The 25,519-nt window shown below is 53.5% G+C and overlaps 1 protein-coding gene across 1 annotated transcript in view; it reads left to right on the plus strand.

The window, feature by feature from the left end:
- Positions 1-25,519, plus strand: part of ABCA3 (ATP binding cassette subfamily A member 3) — a 56,550-nt gene that overhangs the window by 8,672 nt on the left and 22,359 nt on the right. The window contains 9 exon segments of the mRNA XM_029057518.2: positions 7,155-7,217; positions 8,765-8,847; positions 9,352-9,616; positions 12,189-12,316; positions 13,090-13,255; positions 15,915-16,174; positions 20,767-20,883; positions 21,102-21,222; positions 24,373-24,546. Coding sequence (XP_028913351.1) covers positions 8,794-8,847; positions 9,352-9,616; positions 12,189-12,316; positions 13,090-13,255; positions 15,915-16,174; positions 20,767-20,883; positions 21,102-21,222; positions 24,373-24,546 — 1,285 coding nt within the window. The 5' untranslated portion in view covers positions 7,155-7,217; positions 8,765-8,793.

Genomic DNA, 25,519 nt, shown 5'->3' on the forward strand with positions numbered 1-25,519 from the left:
TTTGACTCGGCTCTCTCATTCACCCCACACATCCGATCCGTCACCAAGACCTGCCGGTCTCACCTTTATAACATCGCCAAGATCCGCCCTTTCCTCTCCACTCAAACGGCTATCTTACTGCTACAGGCTCTCATAATATCCCGGCTGGATTATTGTGTCAGCCTTCTCTCTGATCTCCCTTCCTCCTGTCTCTCCCCGCTCCAGCGTATTCTTCATTCCTCTGCCCGGCTCATCTTCCTGCAGAAAGGCTCTGGGCCTGTCACTCCCCTTCTTAAAAACCTCCAGTGGTTGCCTATCGACCTCCGCACAAAACAAAAACTTCTCACTCTAAGCTTCAGGGCTCTCCATCACCTTGCCCCCTCCTACCTCTCTTCCCTTCTCTTTCTACTGCCCACCCCGTAGGCTCTGCTCCTCTGCCGCCCACCTCCTCACCGTCCCCCGTCACGCCTATCCCGCCCTCGACCCCCAGGCCCACGTCCTCCCGCTGTCCTGGAATGCCCTCCCTCCTCCCCTCCGCCAAACTCACTCTCTTCCCCTCTTCAAAGCCCTTCTGAGAGCTCACCTCCTCCAAGAGGCCTTCCCAGACTGAGCTCCCCCCTTTCCCTCTGCTCCCTCTCTGCCCCCCCCCTTCACCTCCCCTCAGCTAAGCTCCCTTCCCCCCCTTTCCCTCTGCTCCTCCCCCCTCCCTTCCCCTCAGCACTCTGCTCATCTGCTCGTTTGTATATATTTTTATTACCCTATTTATTTTGTTAATGAGATGTACATCCTCTTGATTCTATTTATTGCTATTGTTTTTGTCCGTCTGTCTCCCCCGATTAGACCATAAGCCTGTCAGTGGGCAGGGATTGTCTCTATCTGTTGCCGAATTGTACATTCCAAACACTTAGTACAGTGCTCTGCACATAGTAAGCGCTCAATAAATACTATTGAATGAATAATAAGCGCTTGGGCAAGTACAGTATAGCCATATAACAGGCTCATTCCCGGCCCACAGTGAGCTCATGGACATAGATATCACATGTGTACCTGTAGCCAGGGCAGCTAAACTGGAAGCTCCTGGAGGACAAGGGTCATGTCTGCTATCTCTACTGTCCTCTCCCCAATACTCACTTCAGTATCATTATTATCATATTTCAGTGCCTGCTTACTATGTGTCAAGTATTCTTCTAAGAGCTGCAGGTCAGATACAGTCCCTGTTCTATACAGTCTAAGTAGGAGGGACAACGGGTATTGGATCCTCATTTTTTTACAGTTTTGGAAACTGAGGCACAGAGAAGTTGAGTGACTTGCCCAGGGTCACACAGCAAGGAATCGGCAGAACCGGGATTAGAACCCGGTCTTCTGACTCCCAAGCCCATCTTCTTTCCACTAGGCCGTGCTGCTTCTCAGTGCTTGCGTAAGACAGACCGTCAGGTTCTTGAAGACAGGGATCAGGTCTGCTAACTCTACTGAACTCTCGCAAGTGCTCAGTACAGTGCTGTGTACACGATAGACTATAAGCTCCTTGAGGTTCAGGGTTGGTCCTGCTAATTTGTCCTCTCCCAAGTATGTGGGTCAGTGTTCTGCACTCAATAGTTGCTCAATAAATAGCATGGATTCCCCCATAATAATAATAATTATAATAATCATGGTATTTGTTAAACGCTTACTACATGCCAGGCACTGTACTAAGCGCTGAGGTGGATACAAGCAAATTGGGCTGAGCACAGTCCCTTTCCCACATGGGGTTCACGTGGCTCAGTGGAAAAAGCCTGGGCTTGGCAGTCAGAGATCATGGGTTCTAAGCCTGGCTCCGCCATTTGCCAGCTGTGTGACTTTGGGCAAGTCACTTCACTTCTCTGGGCCTCAGTTCCCACATCTGTAAATTGGGGATTAAAACCGTGAGCCCCATGTGAGACAACCCGATCACCTTGTATCCCCCCAGCGCTTAGGACAGTGCTTTGTACATAGTAAGCGCTTAACAAATACCACCATTATTATTATTATTTTACAGGTGAAGGAACTGAGGCCCAGAGAAGGGACTTTTCATTCATTCATTCAGTAGTATTTATTGAGCGCTTACTATGTGCAGAGCACTGTACTAAGCGCTTGGAATGAACAAGTCGGCAACAGATAGAGACAGTCCCTGCCGTTTGACGGGCTTACAGTCTAATCGGGGGAGACGGACAGACAAGAACAATGGCAATAAATAGACTTGCCCAAAGTCACACAGCAGACCACTGGTAGAGCCGGGATTAGAACTTGGGTCCTTCTGACTCCCTTCTGTGCTCTATCCTCTAAGGTATGCTGCTTCCCACAGGTTAATTTTTCCAAGAGTGTTGCCTTCTTTAAGGATCAAGAATGACATATTGGCTTATTTACTATTAAGTGCGGCCCCATTAGAACGGAGAGGCTGGCACTTTTCATTCAGTGGTGTTTTTTGAGCGCTTACTGCGTGCCGAGCACTATCTATTTCAGTTTTAGCGGCTCCACTTTCCCATCCCCAGCGCTCTCCTGCTCTCTAGACAGACAGAAGGCAGCCCGGGCCCTAGAGAAAAGCTGCCTCTGCTCTTTGAAAACTCAAAGTTGTAGATGGACGGTCCTGTCTGGGTCTCACTCGTTCCAGTTGGCTGGTTTTAATAATAATAGTGGCATTTATTAAGCGCTTATTATCTGCCAGCGAAAGTACTCAGTCCCCTCACCCCCTCCTACCTCACCTTACTACTCTCCTGCTACAACGCAGCCCGCACACACTGTGCTCCTCGAATCCCAACCTTCTCACTGTAACTCCACCTCGTCTGTCTCGTCGCCAACGTCTCGCCCACATCCTGCCTCTGGCCTGCCCTCTCTCTTCATGTGCCCCTCTAGACTGTAAGCTCACTGTGGGCAGGGAATGTGTTTGTAATATTATGTTGTCCTCTCCCAAGTGCTTAGTACACAGTGAATAATAATAATGTTGTATTTGTTAAGCGTTTACTATGTGCAGAGCGCTGTTCTAAGCGCTGGGGTAAATACAGGGTAATCAGGTTGTCCCACGTGAGGCTCATAGTCTTAATCCTCATTTTACAGATGAGGTCACTGAGGCACAGAGCAGTGAAGTGACTTGCCCACAGTCACACAGCTGACAAGTGGCAGAGCGGAGATTCGAACCCATCACTTCTGACTTCCAGGCCTGGGCTCTCTCCATTGAGCCACGCTGCTTCTCTATATGGTGGACTGACTGACTAACTGGGGTAGATAAAAGATAAACACGTCCCACGTGGGGCTCACAGTCTAAGTAGGAGGAAGAACAGGTAATCATTCATTCATTCATTCAATAGTATTTATTGAGCGCATATTGAATCCCCATCTTGCAGGTGAGGGAACTGAGGCCGAAAGATGTTAAGTGAGTTTTCTGAAGTCACCCAGCAGACAAGTGGCAGAGCCAGGATTAGAATCCAGGTCCTCTGGCTCCCAAGCCCGTGCTCTTTCCGCTAGGCCACACTACTTCCCTCCAGTTACCGTGTGTGGAAAAATCCCTTTTTGCTTTCTTGCTGAAGTCCTTGTGTGAGATTCCATGCAGTATGGCCTAGTTGAGAGAGCCTGGGCCTGGGAGTCAGAAGGCTTGGCGGCTAAACCCAGCCTCACCCCTGGTCTGCTGGGTGACTTTGGGCCAGTCACTTCACCGCTCTGGCCCTCAGTTTCCTCTTCTGTCAAATGGGGAAGAAGCGTGGCCTAGTGGAAAGAGCATAGGCCTGGGAGACAGAGGACCTGGGTTCATGGCTCAGTGGAAAGAGCCCGGGCTTGGGAGTCAGAGGTCATGGGTTTGAATCTAGGCTCTGCCACTTGTCAGCTGTGTGACTGTGGGCAAGTCACTTCACTTCTTTGTGCCTCCGTTAACTCATCTGTAAAATGGGGATTAAGACTGTGAGCCTCACGTGGACAGCCTGATTACCCTGTATCTACCCCAGTGCTTAGAAAAGTGCTCTGCACATAGTAAGCGCTTAACAAATACCAACATTGTTATTATTATTATTAATCCCAGCTCTGCAACTTGTCTTCTCACTTAACTTCACTTCTCTGTGCCTCAGTTACCTCACCTGTAAAATGGGGATTAACTGCGAGCCTCACGTGGGATGACCTGATTACCCTGTATCTCCCCCAGCGCTTAGAACAGTGCTCTGCATATAGTAAGCGCTTAACAAATACCAACATTAACATTATTATTGTCTGCTGTGGGACCTTTCACAAGTCACTTTGCTACTCTGGGCCTCAGTTACCTCATCTGTAAAATGAGGATTCAGACTGTGAGCCCCATGTGGGACAAGGACCGTGTCCCACCTGATTAGCTTCTATCTGCCCCAGCGCTTAGTACAGTGCCTGACACATAGGTTCTTAAATGCCATGCCCGTTCTTCAGTCGTGTTTATTGAGCACTTACTGTGTGCAGAGCACTGTACTGAGTGCTTGGAAGAGTTCAGTAGAATAGGCACGTTCCCTGCCCACACTCCCTCCCCCATAAATCGAGATCCCTACGTTGGGCAGGGACTGACAGTTTTCCATCTGCCCCAGCGATGAGTACGGTGTTTGGCACATAGTAAGTAAAGGATGCCGTTGTCGTTCTATTATCACGCCTTGGCTTTTCCCCAACCCTCTGTTTGCCCTCTGCCGCCTGAGGTTAAGGAGGGCTGGGAGCTGTGTGGCTCACTGGAGCTCCTTCAGGGCGCCTTGCCTCTCCCACTGTCCCCTTCAGTTTCCTGTAAGGCCTCTCCCACCTCGGGTGTTTACCCCCAGATTAATCATCAATCCCCTCCTCAGGGTGACTCCCTGAGAGGCTCCTTGTCTGACCTGGCTCTTTTCCTCGCTGGTCCGTCCAGTTCCCGCTCCCTGCTCGAGAGGGTGGCTCTCGACCCGGCTTGTGACGGGAAAGGTGAAACTTGAATCTTGTTTTCTTAAGAGAGGCAGCCTGGCCTAGTGCGGATAGAGCACGGGCCTGGGAGTCAGAAGGACCTGGGTTCCAATCCCGGCTTTGCCCCTTTTCTGCTGTGTGTGACCCTGGGCAAGTCACTCCACTTCTTTATTAATAATATTAAATATAATTTATTTCTCTTAATGTCTGTCTCTCCCTCTAGGCTGTAAGCTCGTGGTGGGCAGGGAATGTGTCTGTTTAGTGTGGTATTGTACTCTCCCAAGTGCTCAGTACAGTGCTCTGCACACAGAAGCAGCGTGACACAGTTGATAGAACACAGGCCTGGAAGTTAGAAGGCCATGGGTTCTAATTCCGGCTCTGCCACTTGTCTGCTGTGTGACCTTGGGCAAGTCACTTCACTTCTCTGAGCCTCAGTTCCCTCATCTGTAAAATGGGGATCATTATTATTATTAATAATGGTATTTGTTAAGCACTTACTATGTGCCAAGCCCTGTTCTAAGCGCTGGGGTTAGATGGAAGGTAATCAAGTTATCCCATTTTACAGATGAGTTAAGACAGTGAACCCCATGTGGGACAGGGACTGTGTTCAACCTGATTTGCTTGTATCCTCCTATGCTTAGAACAGCGCCTGGCAAGTCACTTAACTTCTCTGTGCCTCAGTTCCCTCATCTGTAAAATGGGGATGAAGACTGTGAGCCCCACGTGGGACAACCTGATTCCCCTGTGTTTACCCCAGCGCTTAGAACAGTGCTCTGCACATAATAAGCGCTTAACAAATACCAACATTATTATTATTACATAATATGCACTTAACAAATACCAGAGTTATTATTATCAGTAGTAGTAAGCACTCAGATACAACTGACTGACTGACAACTTCTCTCTGACTCAGTTACCTCATCTGAAAAATGGGAATTAAGACTGCGAGCCCCATGTGAGACAGGGACTGTGTCCAACCCATTTGCTTGTATCCACCCCAATGCTTAGTACAGTGTGCGGTACATAGTAAGTGCATAGCAAATACCTATCATCATCATCATAATGATCTTGAGTCTGCATTTACAGTGTTTAAGTGCCTCTGTACCTCCCGGGGCTCGCAGTTTGCATCCCCTGCTGATGGTGACCAACACCAAGAGTTTAGTACAGTGCACTGCACCCAAGAGACGTTCCATAAATGTTACTATTTACTACTAACATATCACCAGTAAAAGAAATTAGCCTCCTTATTTAGAGTGGCAGAGGCTGCTAAGCCCAGCACCCTAGACACAAGACAATCAGATTGGACACGGTACCCGTTCGATACGGGGCTCGCAGTCTGAGGGAGGGCGAGCTGGGCTTTTAACCCCATTTAACAGATGAGAAAACTGGTCCTGGCACAGAGGCTTCAAGCCGTGGGGGGAGGTGGGGAGCCAAGAGACCCAACTTCTAGTCTCAGTCAGCCCCCGGTCTGCTGTGTGACCTTGGGCCGCTCCCTGAACTTTTCTGAGCCTCACATTCCTCATCTGTGAAATGGCCATCGGCTTCTTGACCTCCCTCCTGATAATGATAATAATTACTAGTGCTTATTATACCCTAAGCAATGGAGTAGGCACACTAGAATCGGTCCTTGAGGCTCCCAGTCTACAGGAGTGAGAACAGGAATTTAGCCCCCATTTTATAGATGAGGAAACTGAGGCACAAAGAAGTGAAGTGAGTTGCCCAAGGTCACGTAGCAGGTGTCAGAGCTGGGATTAGAACCCAAACCTGAGCTCCTCCCACTGGGGCCATGCTGCTTCTGGTATCCGATGTGATTGATTCGTATCTACCCCAGTGCTTAGCGCAGAGTGAGTGCTTGGTGGATTCTATAAGGGTTTTAATTATAATTATGAGACCTGATGCAGAGGAGTGAATTCTAGTGGTAGGGGCCGGAGCGGCATTCCTCGCGCTCTCCCGCCCCGCCTGAGAGGGGATGGTCCCTGCTGGGGTCCAGAGCGCGGCGAGGGAGCGAATGGGTGGGCCGTGGGCAGCGTTGGCAGGGTGACCGCATCCGGGAGGCATCCGGGAAGCTCTGGCTCCTCCTTGGGAGCCATTGACCCCGGGGACGGGTTAGAATAAGCGGGACGGGGGCTGACCGGGCGGCAGTTAGCCTTCACTGCCCACCCTCCAGAAAAGCCAACGAGCCAGGGGCTGACCCGTTCCGACCCGTGGGCAGGGCCGGCTGAGAAGCTTTCGGTCCGTCCGTCTGCTTGGTGTTTCTTCCTAACATTTTCATCTGTTTCTCTCCCCAGGACGAGGCCGTCGAGCTGTTGATTTGAGCTCTTCCCCGAGAGGCTGACCACCGTTTCTTATCGGTCAGTATGATTCCACCACCCGCGGTGCTGGGGAAGCCCTGAGGAGGCTGCCTCCCCCCAACCCGACCCAAGGGACCCCTGTAGGGAGACCCTCCAGAGAAGGTCCCCCATTTCCCCCCCAAACACACACACAATCACCCTCTGAGGGAGCGGTTACGGCCACGAGGCCTCCAAAGGAAACCTGGCCCCGGCTGAAGCCCAGATCTCTTTCGGAGAGGGTCACATGACCAATCCAGTAGTGTATATATTATTTATTACCCTGCTTATTTTGTTAATGAGATGTATATCTCCTTGAGATTCTATTTTTCCTGATGATGTTGTCTTGTTTTTGTTTTGTTCTCTTTGGCTCTGCTGTCTGTCTCCCCCATTTAGACTGTGAGCCCATCAGTGGGCAGGGATTGTCTCTATCTGTTGCCCAATTGTACATTCCAAGCACTTAGTACAGTGCTCTCCACATAGTAAGCACTCAATAAATACTATTGAATGAATGAGGCTCCAGCTCCCCGCTGCCACGTCCATCCTGAGGCAGACCGGGTTCTGGGGGCCATCGAACTCGGCCACTGGACCCCCTCCAGGCTGAGTCCAGGGAGGGGAAAGAAGGGATCAGGAGAGAAGGGAAGGGAGAAGGCTTTGCTCTCCAGCTGACTGCAGGAAACACCTTCTTCGGCCCCTTGGCTTAGCTGCTGGGTTTGCCTTGGGCCCCAGGGGGGACCTCGTGGAGAGAACCCGGGGCGGTGTCACAAGACCCAGTTTCTAGTCCCGACTCTGCCACTGACCCGCCGAGGGACCTCGGGCAAGTCGCTTTCCCCCTTGGGCCCTCAGTTTTCTCATCTGTCAAATGGGGTTAAAAGCCCTGCTCGCCCTCCCTCAGACTGCGAGCCCCGTATCGAACGAGTACCGTGTCCAATCTGATTGTCTTGTTTCTAGGGTGCTGGGCTTAGCAGGCTCTGCCACTCTAAATAAGGAGGCTAATTTCCTTTATCGGTGATATGTTAGTAGTAAATAGTAACATTTATGGAACGTCTCTTGGGTGCAGTGCACTGTACTAAACTCTTGGTGTGCACACCATCCTGCTTGCTTAGCCCGGTGTTCTGTCTGCTGATAGGTGCTCAGTAGATACTGTTGATTGGCTACGAAATAAAGTGGGCCGTTCCCTGCCCACAAGGAGTTTAACCTCTAGATGCCACAGCGTGCACACACTTTTTCTTTCTAATCCTTCCCTAATTGTATTGCGAAGCCCTGGGAAAGAGGAGGGAGGGGTTGGGGAAGAGGGATCGGGGAGGGGTGAGACTGGAGCGGAGGGGGTGGGAGATGGGGAGGAGGAAGGAGGGGAGGCGAGAGGGGAGGAGGAGACGAGGAAGTGGGAGGTAGAGGGGCAGTGGGGGAGCGAGTGCCTGAGGCCAAGGAGCCGCTCTCCATCTGTCCCGGGGTGAGGCCCTGGCTGGCCCCTGGCTCGCCCCTCGACCGACCGTGTAGGTGAGCCACACGTGTGGCCGAACACGGAGGTGACCGACTGACCGTGTGTGTGGTGGCTCTGTCTCCTGCAGTGGCGACTTCCCCCCGGGCCCCGACGACCATGGCGCTCTTCAGGCAGTTCTCCCTTCTCCTCTGGAAGAACTTCACACTGCAGGTGAGTGTTGGGGGACCGGGGACGACCTGAGCCTCTCCTTCCCACCCCGGGAGCCCGCGGCATGCTGGCCCGGGATGCCCCCACGCACAGCGTCACATAGTGACGGCGGGTGGAAACCGTTGGAATCCCCACCCTTGGAGCAGGTCCCTGAGGGACCATGCCCCCAGCCCCTTGGCTCTAGAGCCCTGGTATCCCCCTGCCCGATCCTGGGAACAAGGGCATCGAGGGCCACCCTCCTCTCACCCCCTCTGTAATGCCCCCGGAGTTGCCCGCTTCCCTTCCTGCAGCCCACAGCCGCTCCCTGCTCAGCTCCCGGCTCCGCTCCCGGTACCGCCCCCTGTTCTGGCCCCACTCCCGGCCCTCTAAGTTCAAGGTGGCTCAGTCCGCCCCTCCTGCCCTTACCAGACCCTGGTGGGACGGGGCAGAGCAAGGCTGGGGGGAGGGGGAACGCCCCCGTTTGGGCCCCATCGTGAAGCGGCCACGGGCACGTCGTCTGCATTCCAGAAGCGGCAGGTTCTGGTCTCGTTGGTGGAAGTCTCGCTGCCGCTGCTGTTTGCCGCCATTCTGATCGCGCTGCGCCTCAGGGTGCCCTCCGTGGGCCACCCCAACATCACCACCTACCCCAGCCTGGACATCGATGAGCTGCCCCCGTTCTTCCAGCATCCGCGCCCGGGCGTCCAGTGGGAGCTGGCCTACGTGCCCTCGGGCAGCGCGGCCGTGCGGGAGGTGGCCGAGGCTGTGGAGAGGTCCCTGCACCCCGGCCTCCGTGGTGAGGATGGGGCGGGGCACTCCCAGGGCCGGCGGCGGGAGGGGCACGGGGCAATCCCGAGTGGAGCCGGGGTTGCCGATGCCGGCCCTGTGGGTCCGGGGGCCAGGTCCGGCGCGGTCCAGGTTGGGCCTCCCTCCCTCCCCGAGATGCGGCTCTGGGCCACCCCCTCGGAGCTAGGTCCAGCTGCCCCGGCGGCATGGGGTTCCAGCAGCCTGGGCCTCACTGGCCATCTTATATCCAATCGTGAACGATGGTTGGCCGGGACTCGGACAGGGAGTTTGTGGAAGGACCAGGCGGGGCTGACCCTGAAGGAACAGTTTCCCGCCCTGGTTCAGCCCCCACAACCCCCGAGTATAACTGTGGCCATTTGGACCCAGATCTGGACATTAATTCATTCGTTCAAAAATATTTATTGAGCATGTCCTATGTGCAGAGGACTGTAGTAAGCACTTGGGAGAGTGCAATATAACAATAAAAATCTGGTCCCTTTCCCTCGGGCATCTGGCCCCAGCTGTAGCCTTTTCTTGACCACCTAGCCCTCCTGGGACAATGGGCTCACCCAAATTTCTCCTCTAAACCCTCTAAGAAAGCTTGGGGGGTCTTAAGCTTCTCCTATAAGGGTCGGGCTGCTAGACTGTAAGCACCTTGATGTCTTCTCAATCATTGATATTTACTGAACACCTACTGTGTGCAGAGCATTGTGCTAAATGCTTGGGAGAGTTTACACAGACATGATCCCTGTCCTCAAGGAGCTGCCAGTCTAGCAGGGGAGAAGGAGATTAGGACACTAAGATAACTTCCAGGCAGGACCAGTCATTTCTACTTAGTCTACTAAGAAGCAGCGTGGCTCAGTGGAAAGAGCACGGGCTTTGGAGTCAGGGCTCATGAGTTCGAATCCCAGCTCTGCCACTTGTCGGCTGTGTGACTGTGGGCAAGTCACTTAACTTCTCTGTGCCTCAGTTCCCTCATCTGTAAAATGGGGATTAAGACTGTGAGCCCCACGTGGGACAACCTGATTCCCCTCTGTCTACCCCAGCGCTTAGAACAGTGCTCGGCACATAGTAAGCGCTTAACAAATACCAACATTATTATTATTATTATTACTATGCTACCCCACCCTGGAGGGACTGAATCAATCCTCTTTTTTTTTTTTTTTACGGTATTTGTTAAGCACTTACCATGTGCCAGGAGAAGCAGCATGGGCTCAGATAAGCAGCATGGCTCAGTAATAATAATAATAATAATGTTGGTATTTGTTAAGCGCTTACTATGTGCCGAGCACTGTTCTAAGTACTGCGGTAGACATAGGGGAATCAGGTTGTCCCACGTGGGGCTCACAGTCTTAATCCCCATTTTACAGATGAGGGAACTGAGGCACAGAGAAGTGAAGTGCATTGCCCACAGTCACACAGCCGACAAGTGGCAGAGCTGGGATTCGAACTCATGAGCCCTGACTCCAAAGCCCATGCTCTTTCCACTGAGCCACGCTGCTTCTCAGTGGAAAGAGCCTGGGCTTCGGAGTCAAAGGTTCATGGGTTCGACTCCCGGCTCTGCCACTTGTCAGCTGTGTGACTGTGGGCAAGTCACTTAACTTCTCTGTGCCTCAGTTACCTCATCTGTAAAATGGGGATTAAATGTGAGCCTCACGTGGGACGACCTGATTACCCTGTATCTCCCCCAGCGCTTAGAACAGTGCTCTGCACATAGTAAGCGCTTAACAAATACCAATATCATTATTATTATTATTCTAAGCGCTGGGATAGATACCAGGTAATCAGATTGGACACCGTCCAAGTCCCATATGAGCCTCACAGTCTTAATCCCCATTTTACAAATGAGGGAACTGAGGCCCAGAGAATTTAAGTGACTTGCCCATGGTCGCAGAGCCAGGATTAGAACCTAGGTCCTTCTGACTCCCAGACCCATGCTCTAGCCATTAGGCAACACTGCCTCTCTTGACTGTTGGATTAGCGGACTGTCCTAAAAGAGGTGTCGTAGTTCCTGTCCGGGCAATTGCACAGCCCCCGGGAGGGTAGCTGTCGCCACCACCACTCTCAATTTGCTCCCCTGCCCACCAGTGGTCCAGGGGGAGCCGAGGGCCAAGGAGGCAGAGGAGGGGGCTGGGACGGCAGGGAGGGGGACGGGACGGCAGGGAGGGGGACTCAGGCCCGCCCGCAGCCAGGCTGACGCCCGCCTTCCCTGGGCTTCGGGCTGGGAGTGAATGGGGAGGGGAGGGGGCTCCAGTTGTGGGGATGGGTATGAGGGAAGGGATGGTGGCGGGAGAGTGGCGAGCGAGACCCGGTGGGCTGGAGGGGGTAGGTGAAGGGGGCGGAATTGTGAGGTGGAGAACCCGGGTAGGTGACAAGTCTGAGTGGGCCCCTTGAGTTTCCTCTGCCACCTGTTGGGCTTGTGGTGGTGGGAATGTTTTGCAGAGGAGCGGGAGAAAGCCAGGGCCTGGCCGGGCTTGGGCCACAGGTGGCCGATATGGCCCTGGGCCTCCACTGGGCGCCTGTCCCCGCTGGGCCCACGCTCTGTGGCAGCTGGACCCACTTCCTTCCACCTCCCCGGGCAGCTCGAGGCTTCCCGACCGAGAGAGACTTCGAGGATTACATCAAGTCCGACAACCGGTCCGGCAACGTCCTGGCGGCCGTGGTATTTGAGCACTCCTTCAACCACAGCCAGGATCCCCTGCCGCTTCAGGTGGGCCGGGGTCCCCGCGGAGATGGGGTCCGCCCCTTGCCTTTGGCCCAGGCGGGAGGGTGGTTGGGCATGTTGCTTTCTCCTAAAAGATTCTCCCAAATGGAGGCTGCCCCACATCCCATGGGTCTGGGCTCCCTCTCCTTGTCCCCACCAGCCAGACCGCTCCCCCTCAAGATCAACTCCTGTGAGCTGGGCCACCCCAAGCCAGTAGGGCAGAGAGGAGGGATATCTTAGGACCCCTGGCCCCAAATCCATCAATCAGGACTCCCAGGTTCCTTCCCTTGTTCTCCTCCCCCTGCTGCCGTAGAGGATTCATGGTGTGTCCTGACCCCTGGGCCTCTTCTTGGACATTCTGACACCTTTCCAGTGGGCCCACGAGGCTCTTCCCCCTCCGCTCCCAACACTCCTTGAACAGTCCTGTCCTCTCCCAGAGCTCAGACTTCTCCCCGATCCCATCAAGCTGCCATTCCCAGGCCATCCAGAGTCTGGTCCGGTCCCCGGTCTGGCCGAGCCACCGTCCCAGGCCACCCTGCCTTCGGTCCCACCGAGCCACAGTCCCAGCCCGCCTTGGGCCCGGTCCCACCGAGCTGCCGGGCCGGGCCGCCCCGGGTCGTCCGGCCCCGGTCCCCCCAAGACACCCTCCCACGTCCGGTCCCCCTGAGACACCTCCCAGCCGCCCCGGATCCAGCCCCCCTCAGCCTCCATCCGGATCGCCATCAGGGTGCCCCAGGTTCGGTCCTCCTGAGTCGCTGCCCTGTGTCCCGCTCCCCCAGGTGACATACCGGCTGCGCTTCAAATCCAGCCCGCGGAACGCCCCCAGGAGCGAGCAGACCGGCCTCAGCCCCAACCTGGACCGTGACTGGCATACCGGCTACCTGTTCCCACTCTTCCAGCTCCCGGGACCACGAGAGGCCTCCTCCCCCGACGGGGGGACCCCTGGTGAGAATGGCCCCCAGAGCTCATTCAGCTCTCCCTTGTTGCCTTGCTCTGGGAAACGCAGAGTAACAGAGACCCGTTCAGTCCACTCCCACACCCCCACTGGGCTGCTTCTCCTCAGCCACGTGCAGACAGACAATAATAATAGTGATAATAATAATTGTGCCAAGCACTGGATTAAGCACTAGAGTAGGTACCCTATAATTGGGTTGGATACAGGCCATGTCATTTATTCATTCATTCATTGTCATACTTATTGAACACTTCCTGTGTGCAGAGCACTGCGCTAAGCGCTTGGGAGAGTACCACAATAGACACATTCCCTGCCTACAGCCCCAGGCTTAGAACAGTGCCTGGCACATAGTAAGTGCTTAAATACTATTACCATTATTATTACAACGAGCTTACGGTCTAGATGGGGGGAGACAGACATTAATATAAATAAATAAATGACAGATATGGACATAAGTGCCGTGGGGCTGGGAAGGGGAGAAGAACAGAGGGAGCAAGTCAAGGCAACACAGAAGGGAGCGGAAGAAGAGGAAAAGGGGGGCTTTAGGGAAGGCATCTTGAAGGAAATGTGCCTTCAATAAGACTTTGAAGGAGGGGAGAGTAATTGTCTATCGGATTTGAGGAGAAAGGGTGGTCCAGGCCACAGGCAGGATGTGAGGGAGAGGTCGGCAGTGAGATAGATGAGTTGGAGGTACAGTGAAAAGGTTAGCATTAGAGGAGCGAAGTATGTGGGCTGGGTTGTAATAGGAGAGTAGCGAGGTGAGGTAGGAGAGGGCAAGGGGATTGAGTATCCCACATAGTCTTAATCCCCATTTTTCATATGAGGTAACTGAGGTCCAGAGAAGGAAAGTTACTTGCCCAAGGTCACCCAGCAAGTGACAGAGCTGGGATTAGAACCCAGGTCCTTCTGACTCCCAGGCCCGCGCTCTATCCACTAGGTCACACTGCTTCAATCAGCCTTGGCAGCCCAGGCATGCATATACCACCCCCCCAGCCCCAGCTCTCCATTCAGACACAGTCGCACGCTCCCCCAAAAAGAGAGATGAAGAGGTGAGGTGGCAGCAGGGGAGGAGAGAGGGATGAGTAAGTGGGAGGGACTTCACTGCAGCAGGGGCTCATGCGTCCCCACTTGGGGGGAGCACTCTGTTTCTGCTTATTGTATTCTCCCAAGTGCTTAGTACAGTGCTCTGCACACAGGAAGTGCTCAATAAGTATGACAGTGAATGAATGAATAAATGACAGGGACAGTAAGCACTCAATAAGTATGAATGAATAATGAATGAAGATATTCAGGCCAGGCACCATCCCTCCTTCACGTGGGGCTCACAGTCTAAGTAAGGGGAAGAGCAGGTATTGACACATTTTATTGATGAGGAAACTGAGGCAAAGAGAAATGACTTGCCCAAGATGACACAGCAGGCCGGTGAGGGAGCTGAGATTAGACCGTAGGTCTCCTGACTCCCCGGCCTCGGCTCTTTCCACTGGGCCACCCGGCGTCTGGGCCATTCACATTTTAAAGCTCTTCTCCTGATGCAAGAAGGTTCTGATGGGTCAGGAGAGGGAGAGCAGAAAAAAACCTGACAGCCCCCAGTAAATGCATGGACTATAATTCCTGGAAGCTGAATATGGTTGATGCCCCATTGGGGAAAATGTATTCTCGCTTGTTTCCTCTCTCTCTCTCTTCTCTCTCTTCTCTCTCTCTCTCTCTCTCTCTCTCTCTGTCTCCCTTTCTGTCTCCCATCTTTTCATCTTTCTTGGTTTCTGTTTCTGTCTCTGTTTCCTCTGTACATCTCTGTCTGTGACATCTGTCTTCGTAACTCTGTCTCACTCTCATGGCCCTCCCCTTGATTCCATGACTGGAGAAGAAGCAAAGCATAGGGGATAGAGCCGGGGCCTGGGAGTCAGAAGTTCATGGGTTCTAGTCCCAGCTCCGCCACTTGTCTGCTGTGTGACCCTGGGCAAGTCACTTTACTTCTCTGGGCCTCAGTTACCTCAACTGTAAAATGGGGATTGAGAGAATGAGACCTCACCTCACTATGGGTCAGGGACTGTGTCCAATCCTATTTGCTTGTATCCACCCCAGTGCTTAGTACAGTGCCAGGCCTATAGTAGCACTTAAATACCACAATTTTTCTTTTTAGATCGCCCCATCTTTTTCCACTGTGAAGGTCTTCCCTTCCCCTCCATACCCGCCTCCCTACTGTCTGATGTGTCCTCACTCCCTATCCCACTGGAAAGGATTTACTGCTGGTGCTTCCAATGAGAATATTGGTGATAGAGCTCATGATGGCACCTATCAACACTTGCCCTGTCCCAAGCACTGTGCCGAGAGCTGGGGGTCATTGCGGTGAATCAGATTGGACACAATAGGGAGGGATGGAGGGAGAGCAGGGATCTGATCCCCATTGTATAGAGGAGGAAACTGAGGCCCGGAGAGGTTCAGGGAGTCACCCCCAATCACCCAGCAGGGCTGTGGCCGCTCCCCAACCCGCACTCTGTCCACTGGGCCATAGTACCCAGGGTCCCGCTCAGCAGAGGGTGATCCCGCAGCCTGCCACCCCGGGTACCTCTCCGGAGCGAGGCGAGTTGGGGGGCCCTGACCCCCCATGGCCTCTGACCCGGTCAGTCACGGGCCCACCCTCTCCCACAGGCTACCTGCGCGAGGGCTTCCTGGCGGTGCAGCACGCCGTGGACCGAGCCGTGATGCGCCAGCACGCGGCCGAGCCGGCTGCCCGGCTGCTGGACCGCGTGGCCGTGGCCCTGAAGCGGTTCCCGCACCCGCCGTACTTCAACGACGTGTTCATCCTGGCCATCCAGAACCAGCTGCCGCTGCTGCTCATGCTCAGCTTCACCTATACCTCCCTAAACATTGTCCGCGCCGTCGTGCACGAGAAGGAGAAGAAGCTCAAGGTGGGCCCGGCTGCCGTCGTCTCCCCTTCCACCCTCTGGGCTGTGCGGGCCTCTGGTCCGACCTGGAGTCCCGTGGGACGCCCGCCCTCAGATCTCTGGGGGATCGAGGAGGGTGACGGGGGGAAGCGCTGGCGGGAGAGAAGAACCACAGAGGCCGCAGGTGGCCTGTCTCTCCAGGGCTTGGCCTGTGATGTGTCTCCCGACCCCTGAGCCCGTGGATCTGAGCACCCCGGCTCAGGGAGCCGGAGAGACCCGGCGAGGTGGAGGGGAGCAGAGGGGCGGCTGCAGGGAGAGTGGGGCCTCAGACAGGATCGGCAGGAGTTCCGCACAGAGTGGGCCAGCTGGGCCTGGCCCACGGTGCCAGTGAAATGAGATGCCATCTTGGGGAGAGGCGAGACCGTATTTTCACCCCAAGAGGCTGGGCGGGCAATTGGGCAGCAGGACAGAAGGAATTCCCCGTACCCTGTGGCAATCTCCTGCCCCAGGGCCCACTGAGGGGCGTAAACTGGAGCCCCTCATGGCAGGGGGTAGGGGGCAGAGAGCCGAGGAACTTCCGGACAGGACCCGGAGTCCAGGGAGCAGAGACTTCCTTGTGCTCAGACACAAAGTCCAATCTGAGTCATTGCCATGTCTTCCAAAATTGCAGCCAGACCTGTGGCTCCAGGGCTTCTCTGAGGCTGCTCAGAGGCTGCTCTGTGGCTTTGGGTTATCAGGATATCAACCAATCGCATTTATTATAGTCATAATAATAATAATGCTATTTGTTAAATGCTTATTACATGCTCAGTGGAAAGGGCTTAGGAGTCAGAGGTCATGGGTTCGAATGCCGGCTCTGCCGCCAGTCAGCTGTGTGACTGTGGGCAAGTCACTTCACTTCTCTGTGCCTCAGTTGCCTCATCTGCAAAATGGGGATTAACTGTGATCCTCACATGGGACAATCTGATTACTCTGTATCTCTCCCAGCGCTTAGAACAGTGCTCTGCACATAGTAAGCGCGTAACAAATACCAACATCATTATTATTATTATTACTAAGTGCTGAGGTGGAATCAAGCAAATCAGGTTGGACACAGTCCCTGTCCCATGTGGAGCTCACAGTCTCTATCTCCATTTTACAGATGAGGTCACTGAAGCACAGAGGAATGAAGTGACATGCCCAAGGTCACAAAACAAACAACTGGCGGAGCCAAGATTAGAACCTTCTAGTCTGACCTTCTGACTCTCAGGCCCCTGCTTTATCCACTATGCTACACTGCTTCTCATGAGCGCTTGCTAAGCACCTGGGGGAGTTCAAAATAACACAGTTGGTAGACACGTTGCCTGCCCGCAGGGAGCTTGCAGGCTAGAGGGGGAGACTGACATTAATACAAATGAATAAATACATTACGGATATGGACTTAAGTGCTGTAGGGCTGAGGGAGGTGTGAAGCGTGGCTCAGTGGAGGGAGCCCGGGCTTGGGAGTCAGAGGTCACTGAGTTCGAATCCCAGTTCTGCCACTTGTCAGCTGTGTGACTGTGGGCAAGACACTTAATTTCTCTGTGCCTCAGTTACCTCATCTGTAAAATAGGGATTAACTGTGAGCCTCACGTGGGACAACCTGATTACTCTGTATCTACCCCCAGCGCTTGGAACAGTGCTCTGCACATAGTAAGCACTTAACAAATACCAACATTATTATCATTATTATTATAAAGCATGGAAATTCAAGTGCAGTGGTGATGCAGAAAGATGATGATGAAGCACAGGCTTGGACATCAGAAATCCTGCCTTCCACTCCTGGCCCCACCGCTTCATCATCAGTGCTGTTTATTGAGTATTTACTGCGTGCAGAGCATTGTATCAAGCACCTGGGAGAGTACGGTACAACAGAGTTGGTAGACACCTTCCCTGCCTGCAATGAGTTTACAGTCTAGCGGGGGGACATAGACATTACTATAAGTAAATAATTTATAACATATAATTTAAAGATGCATATAAGTGCTGTGGGGTTGGGGATGGGTTGAATATCAAATGCCCAAAGGGCAAGGATTCTGGTGCACGGGTGACCCAGAAAGGAGAGGGAGCTGGGGAAAAGAGGGCTTTATCAGGGAAGGCCTCTTGTCTGCAGTGTGACCTTGGGCCAGTCACCTAATTTCTCTGTGCCTCAGTTACTGTGAGCCCCATGTGACATGTGGATTGTGTCCACCCTGATTAGCTTGTATTTACCCCATTGCTTAGTACAATACCTGGCACAGGGTAAGCACTTAAGAAATACCATAAAAAACAAAAAGAAATAAGGGCTTAGTCGGGGAAGCCCTCCTGGAAGAGATACGCTCTCAATAAGGTTTGAGAGCGGGGAGAGCTATCGTCTATCAGATATGAAGGGGAGGGAGTTCCAGGCTAGAGGTGGAATGTGGGCGAGATGTTGGCCATGAGATAGATGAGATGGAGCTACAGTGAGCAGGCTGGCCTTAGAAGAGAGAAGTGTGTGGACTGGGGTGTAGTAGAGTTAGACTGCAGAAGCTGCTCCAAGCCATGCTAGGTTAATTAGGATATTTACTAAGCATCGACTGCACTGGGCACTGGGTCAGTCACCGGATAAACAGATCTGAATCGGACGCTTTCCCTCATAGGACTCTTGCTCTGAGGACCCGGGGAAGAGGGATGGGGTCCGATCCCCATTTCACAGAGGAGGAAACGCTACCTCAACGAGGAGGGGGACGTTTAACTCTGTCTGCCTTTTGGGTCCAAAACTGGTCTGGGACTTTGGCTCAGATGCCAAAGGAGCGATGGATTATGGGTGTTGTTTCTATGGGCAACGGCCTTGTGGCTTGGGGCCCAACCTAGCCTAGGGGCAGGAAGCCGGCATCGCCTCATATCCCAGGAGACCCAAGCACCCAATTGTTTATAAGAACCTCAGTTACATGGAAATTGGCTCATTCTAGCCTTGAAACACTCACAAGTGCACTTTCCCTCATACATATATACTCACACAAACACACACCAACCCACGTACGCATATGTAGTGCGCCCACTTGACGTTTTAGCTGTTTCTTCGGAAATGAAAAATGTGCTATAAATTCCAAAGACTTAAACTGGAGGGGAGTTTGAGTAAATGAATTAGTTGAAAACCTCTTGTGGCTTTCCCATGCTAGGTGGACATGCTCTGATTCTGTTAGTTCTGTGCTCGATTGAGTCTCTTCCTTGGTTTCGATTTTTTATTAATGACCACTTCGACTAAGTGCACAATGTATGCCAAGGACTGTGCTGGGGTTTATTATAACCATTTGAAAGAGGAGGAAACAGGCCCAGAAAAGTTACCTGACTCGCCCAAGATCTCACAGCAGGCTGATGCACATGATCCTGGCTGGTCCCCGAACAGTAAAACTCCAGCCCCTCCTGTGGCTTAGGGGCAGAAGGGGGCACGGGGTGACAGCCAGGCTGCAGTGGTGGGTGTGGGCGATGCCTTGGCCACCATAACTGTGGAAACCCCAGTGTTGCTGCTCAACACTGAAGTCATCTGGGGGACAGAGACCAGTCAGCCCAGCTTATTGCTGGTCCAAGCAGGAACTCTCCACACCCTAGGTCCAAATGTACCCCGGGGCAGGCGGGAACCTGTCCAGCATTGCAAGTCAGCCCAAATGCGGCTGCACCAGGAGATTGGGGGAGTCCCCCACCGCGTCTTCTGGAGGTCCAGCCACCATCCCAGGGGTCCTGGGGTTTCTGGCGGCCGGAAGCCTCAGGGGGAGCAGACAGGATCGGTTGCTGACACAACCTCGTCCCTTCCCGCCCTCTCCAGCCTCTCCCCCGCTCCCACCCTGAAAGCCCTGGGACCCGCCTGCCTCGGCCACCACAAACAGCGCTTACTATCTTGGTCGCTTGGGCTCTGCGCTAGACTGAGCAGCCACGAGAGTGCCAGCAAGTGAAATTCAGACATGGCCCCGCTCCCAGGGCTGGCCCCCACCACTGCCCCCGGCCCTTCCCTTGCCTGGGCTTAACTTGTGTGGAGGAGGGCAGGCTCTTGGCAAAGAGAGATGAAAAATGGACCTGGCAGTGAGGTCACTCAGGATTCGGGAATCCATAGCCGAGGGAGCAGGAAATATGAGGACAAAAGGTCACAGGCCTTGTTCTTGACTGCTGAAAGTCCATTCTGGCCATAGAACATTCCTACTTTCCCCTGAGCCCCGAGGGGCGACTTCCGTGGTGGCCAGTGGCCAAATGGGGACGGCAGGGGGCTCGCTGGGGCCTGAGGAACCCTCATTCTCGCCTCATCCACATCCTGTCCTGCAGAGAGGCTGGGAGGGAAAAGCCCAAAGACCTCACCCTCACTCTCGCCAGCCAGTCCGGACCCTGCCGCTTCTGTGGTCACGTCTCCCTGCTCCTCTACTTGTCTGCTCTGTGATCCTGGGCAAGTCACTTTGCTTCTCTGGGCCTCAGTTCCCTCATCTGTAAAATGAGGATTAAGACTGTGATCCCTGTGTGGGACCGGGACTGTGTCCAACCGTATTACCTTGTATCTACCCCAGTGCTTAGAACAGTGCCTGGCACATAGTAAGCGCTTAACAAATACTATATATTATGTTGTTGTAATTATTTCCCCATGTCCCCATCAGGAGTACATGCGCATGATGGGGCTCAGCAGCTGGCTGCACTGGACCGCCTGGTTCCTCATGTTCTTCCTCCTCCTGCTAGTGTCTGCCTTCTTCGTCACTGTGCTCCTGTGCATCAAGGCAAGCTCGCGGCGGCTGGCTCCCTGGTGGCCTAGGGAAGGAGGAAGGCGGGGAGGGGCAGGGAGGGAGACTTTACAAAGCGGGCAAAGGCTGTCTGTACATTTGTGTTGGCATGGAGATTGCCTCCTCATGGGGTCGGAAGGGGTGGCCTGCTCCTGCCCCTTTCCAGAAGGGCCTGTGACGGCCCTCAGTCGGTTGAGTGCCTGCCTGTCCCGTAGGTAAGTGAGGAAGGGGCGGTTCTCCGAAACAGCGACCCCACCTTGGTGTTTGCCTTTCTGACCTGCTTCTCCGTATCCACCATCTCCTTCAGCTTCATGGTCAGCACCTTCTTCTCCAAAGGTGAGTAGGGGCGGGGGCGATGTGGTCTTTGTTAAGCGCTTACTATGTGCCAAGCACTGTACTGGAAACTGGGGTGGATACAAGCAAATTGGGTTGGATACACTGCCTGTCCCACCTGAGGTTCACAGTCTCAATCCCCATTTCCAGATGAGGGAAGTGAGGCACAGGGAAGTGAAGTGACTTGCCCAAGGTCACACAGCAGAAAAGTGGTGGAGCTGAAATTAGAATTCATTCATTCAATCGTATTTATTGAGCACTTACTGGAGGCAGAGCACTGTACTAAGCGCTTGGAAAGTACAGTTCAGCAATAGAGACAGACAGTCCCTGTCCCCCTTGGGTTTACGGTCTAGAAGGGGGTAGACAGACATCAAAACATGTAAATAGGCTTCATTGTAAATAAATAGAATTATAAATATGTACACATCAAAGCAAGTAAACAGGCATTAATATAAATAAATAGAATGATAGGTATATACACAAGTGCTGTGGGATGAGGAAGGGAATAGAGCAAAGAGAGCGAGTCAGGGCGAAGGGGAGGGGGAGCTGAAGGGAAGGGGAGCTTAGTCTGGGAAGGCCTCATGGAGGAGGTGAGCCTTCAATAAGACTTTGAAAGGGGGAAGTGTGATGGTTTGGCGGATTTGAGGAGGGAGGGCGTTCCAGGCCAGACGGACGAGGGCCAGGGGTCGACAGCGGAGAGGTGAGAACGAGGTACAGTGAGAAGGTTAGCACCAGAGGAGCAGAGTGCGTGGGCTGGGCTGAAGAAGGAGAGAAGGGAGGTGAGGTAAGAAGGGGAAAGGTGATAGCTTTGAAGCCAATAGTGAGGAGTTTTTGCTTAAGGAGTTTAATAGGTAACCACTGGAGATTTTTGAGGAGGGGCGTGACATGGCTGCAACGTTTCTGTAGAAGGATAATCCAGGCAGCAGAGTGAAGTATGAAATGAAATGGGGAGAGACAGGAAATTGGGAGGTCAGAAAGGAGGCTGATGCAGTAATCCAGTCGGGATAGGATAAGAGATTGTACTAGCGTGGTAGTGGTTTGGATGGAGAGGAAAGGGCAAATCTTGGCGATGTTGTGAAGGTGAGACTGGCAGGCATTGGTGATGGATTGGATATGTTGGGTGAATGAGAAAGCGGAGTCAAAGATGACACCAAGGTTGCGAGCTTGTGAGACGGGAAGAATGGTTATGCCATCCACAGTGATGGGAATCTTCAGGGAGAGGACAGAATTTGGGAAGGAAGGTAAGGAGTTCTGTCTTAGACATGTTGAGTTTTAGGTGGTGGGTGGACATCCAGGTGGAGATGTCCCAAAGGCAGGAGGAGATACGAGCCTGGAGGGAGGGAGACAGAACAGGGGAGGAGATGTAGCTTTGGGTGTCATCTGCATAGAGATGAGAGTTGAAGCCGTGGGATCCAATGAGTTCACCAAGGGAGTGAGTGTAGATGGAGAACAGAAGGGGACCAAGAACTGACCCCCAAGGAACTCCTACAGTTAGGGGATGGGACGGGGAGGAGGAGCCCGCAAAGGAGACCGAGAATGAACCGGCAGAGAGATGAGGAGAACCAGGAGAGGATGGAGTCAGTGAAGCCAAGGTTAGATAACATGTTGAGGAGAAGGGGATGGTCCACAGTGTCAAAAGCAGAAGAGAGATCGAGGAGGATTAGGATTGAGTAGGAGCCATTGGATTTGGCATGAAGGGAGTCATCGGTGACCTTTGAGGGCAGTTTCAGTGGAGTGGAGGTGGTGGAAGCCAGATTGAAGGGGTTCCAGGAGAGAACCCATGAACTTCTGACTCCACAACTCATGCTCTATCCACTGTACCATGCTTTCATCCCCGGAGCAGATCCAGCCAAACGTGGGGGTGGGGGTGGGGCGTTCCTTCTGGCCACATGCAAGAGGAAGTGGGTGGAGGCCTCCAGGCTCATGTGTGGAAAGCAGCCGCTCTCCTCCCCAACCTGGGGTAAAGGCCATCTCAACCTCTGAAAATAATCAGGATAATTGCGGTATTTGTTAAGCTCTCACTATGCATTGAGCACCATCCTGAGTGCTCTGGTAGTTACATGTAGACCAGATCCCTTGGAGGGGATCTCTCCTTGCAGCTTCAGGGCTTCCTCCAACCAGCGTGATCTCACCCTGAGTCTTCAGGCCTCAGCTGGAGATAGGGACCGGGCATCCCCCGGGGGCAGAGCGCTGGACTGCGTGCACCGCCCCGTCTCCCCCCCAGCTCCCCCTTCCTGGGGCAGATCTCCCTCTGTCAGCTCCTTGTGGGCAGAGATCACCCATTCCTACTCCTTTGCATTGCCCTCTCCCAAGTGCTCGGTACAGTGTACCACCTACCGGGAGCGCTCAATAAATACCATCGATTAGCTGACTGATTGGTCTTAGTCTCCTGCTGGAGACCGAGCACTCTACTGAGTGCTCAGGAGAGGCCGGCAGACACGAGACTCATGCCCTGTGCCCTCGAGGAACTTACAGTCTAATGGGGGAGATAGGGCAGACTAGTGGACCGTGAGCTCATTGTGGACAGGATTGTGTCCGTTTGTCGTTAGACTCTGTACTCTCCCAAGACTTGGTGCAGTACTTTGCACACAGTAAGTTCTCAATAAATTCGATTGAATGAATAAATGGACAGATCAGTGCACCAGGAAGTGTGTTCTGAGACCTGGCTTACAATTCCTCCTACCAGGGGCCATGGCAGACGGCAAGTAGTCGGGGCCCCGACGCTTACTCCTCTTTCATTCAGTCATATTTATTGTGTGCGGAGCACTGTACTGAGCACTCTTCTGTAACAGGCTCTGTCCTTCCTCTCTTCTCCCCATACTAAGCCCTTTATTTCTCCTATCTACCCTCCCCTCTGCATCAACTCTGTGGACCCCTTGAGCCCTTCGATAGGCCTCCCCCCCAGAGATTATGTAAACATTCGTGTATTCTGCTATTTCCTCTAGCCCTAATCTATTTTAGTGTTCGTCTTCCCCCATAGATGGTAAGGTCGTTGTGGGCTGGGGATCGGTAAGAGCCCACTGTGGTTCGGGGATCGTGTCTATCAACTCTGTTGTGTTTTCCCGAGCACTTAGTACAGTGCTCTGCCCACACAGTAAGCGCTAAATAAAATACCATCGATTGGTCGACTGATGGATCCCTCTGCTTTTGCAGCCAACGTGGCCGCGGCCGCAGGAGGCTTCCTCTACTTTTTCTCCTACATCCCGTACTTCTTCATCGCCCCGCGCTACGATGTGATGTCGCACAGCCAGAAGCTCGCCTCCTGCCTCATTTCCAATGTAGCCATGGCCATGGGGGCCCAGCTGATTGGCATGTTCGAGGGCAAAGGTAAGTGTCCTCGCCGGCCCCGACCGTCCACCCCGAGGCCAAGCCAGGGAGGGGCCGGTGGTGGTTTGTTCGGTCCCGGTCCGGCGTCTCCCAGTTCTGGCTCACTGAGGGCCAACTGGGAGCTTGTCCAAACTAAGCCTGAGGATTGGTAGGTGGCGGGTGGAGTCGGAACAGACTGTACCGAGCGCCACCCCTGGGTTGCAGTGCGCTGCGCTGAGCGCTTGGGAGACTTACAAGGGTAGCACGAGACACGGTCCTTGCCCACCAGGAGCTTCCGTTCTAAAAGGGGAGGTGATCCAACCAGGTGATGAGAATAAATGAAAGGGCCGGACCATTGAATTGTACCCAAGAGCCTCAGCTGGAACCGCTAAGAATCCTCGGGATTTGGTGGCCCAGTGGCCAAGGCTCGGAGCCGAGGCCCAGGGGACTGACGGGGTGGGGAGATCCAAGCCGCAGAAATGTTGAGAGCCGGGGTCAGAGGCGGGGGAGTTGAGAGCCAGGCGGGGGAGTTGAGAGCCAGTCAGTTGGTCAGTCAATCGTATTTATTGTGCAGAACACTGTTCTAAGTGCTTGGGAAGATACAGTGCAACACAATACAATACACATTCCCTGTCCACAACGAGCTTACAGTCTAGAGGGGGAGACGGACATCAATGTAAACAAATAAAATTACAGAGATGTTCATAAGTGCCGTGGAGCTGGAAGGGGGAATGAATAAAGAGAGCCCTTAAAGGCGATGCAAAAGGGAGTGGGAGAAGAGGAAAGGAGGGCTTAGTCAGGGAAGGCTTCTTGGAGATGTGCCTTCAGTAAGGCTTTGAAAGAAGGGAGAGTAATTATCAGAAATGAGAAAGGAAGGTGATCCAGGCTAGAGACAGGACATGGGTGACAGGTCAGCGATGAGATAGATGAGATCGAAGTACAGTGAGAATATTGGCATTAGAGGAGCCAAGTGTGCAGACTGTGTTGTATCAAG

The sequence above is a fragment of the Ornithorhynchus anatinus genome, chromosome 2 (assembly GCF_004115215.2).
Source record: "Ornithorhynchus anatinus isolate Pmale09 chromosome 2, mOrnAna1.pri.v4, whole genome shotgun sequence".
Classification (NCBI taxonomy): Eukaryota; Metazoa; Chordata; class Mammalia; order Monotremata; family Ornithorhynchidae; genus Ornithorhynchus; species Ornithorhynchus anatinus.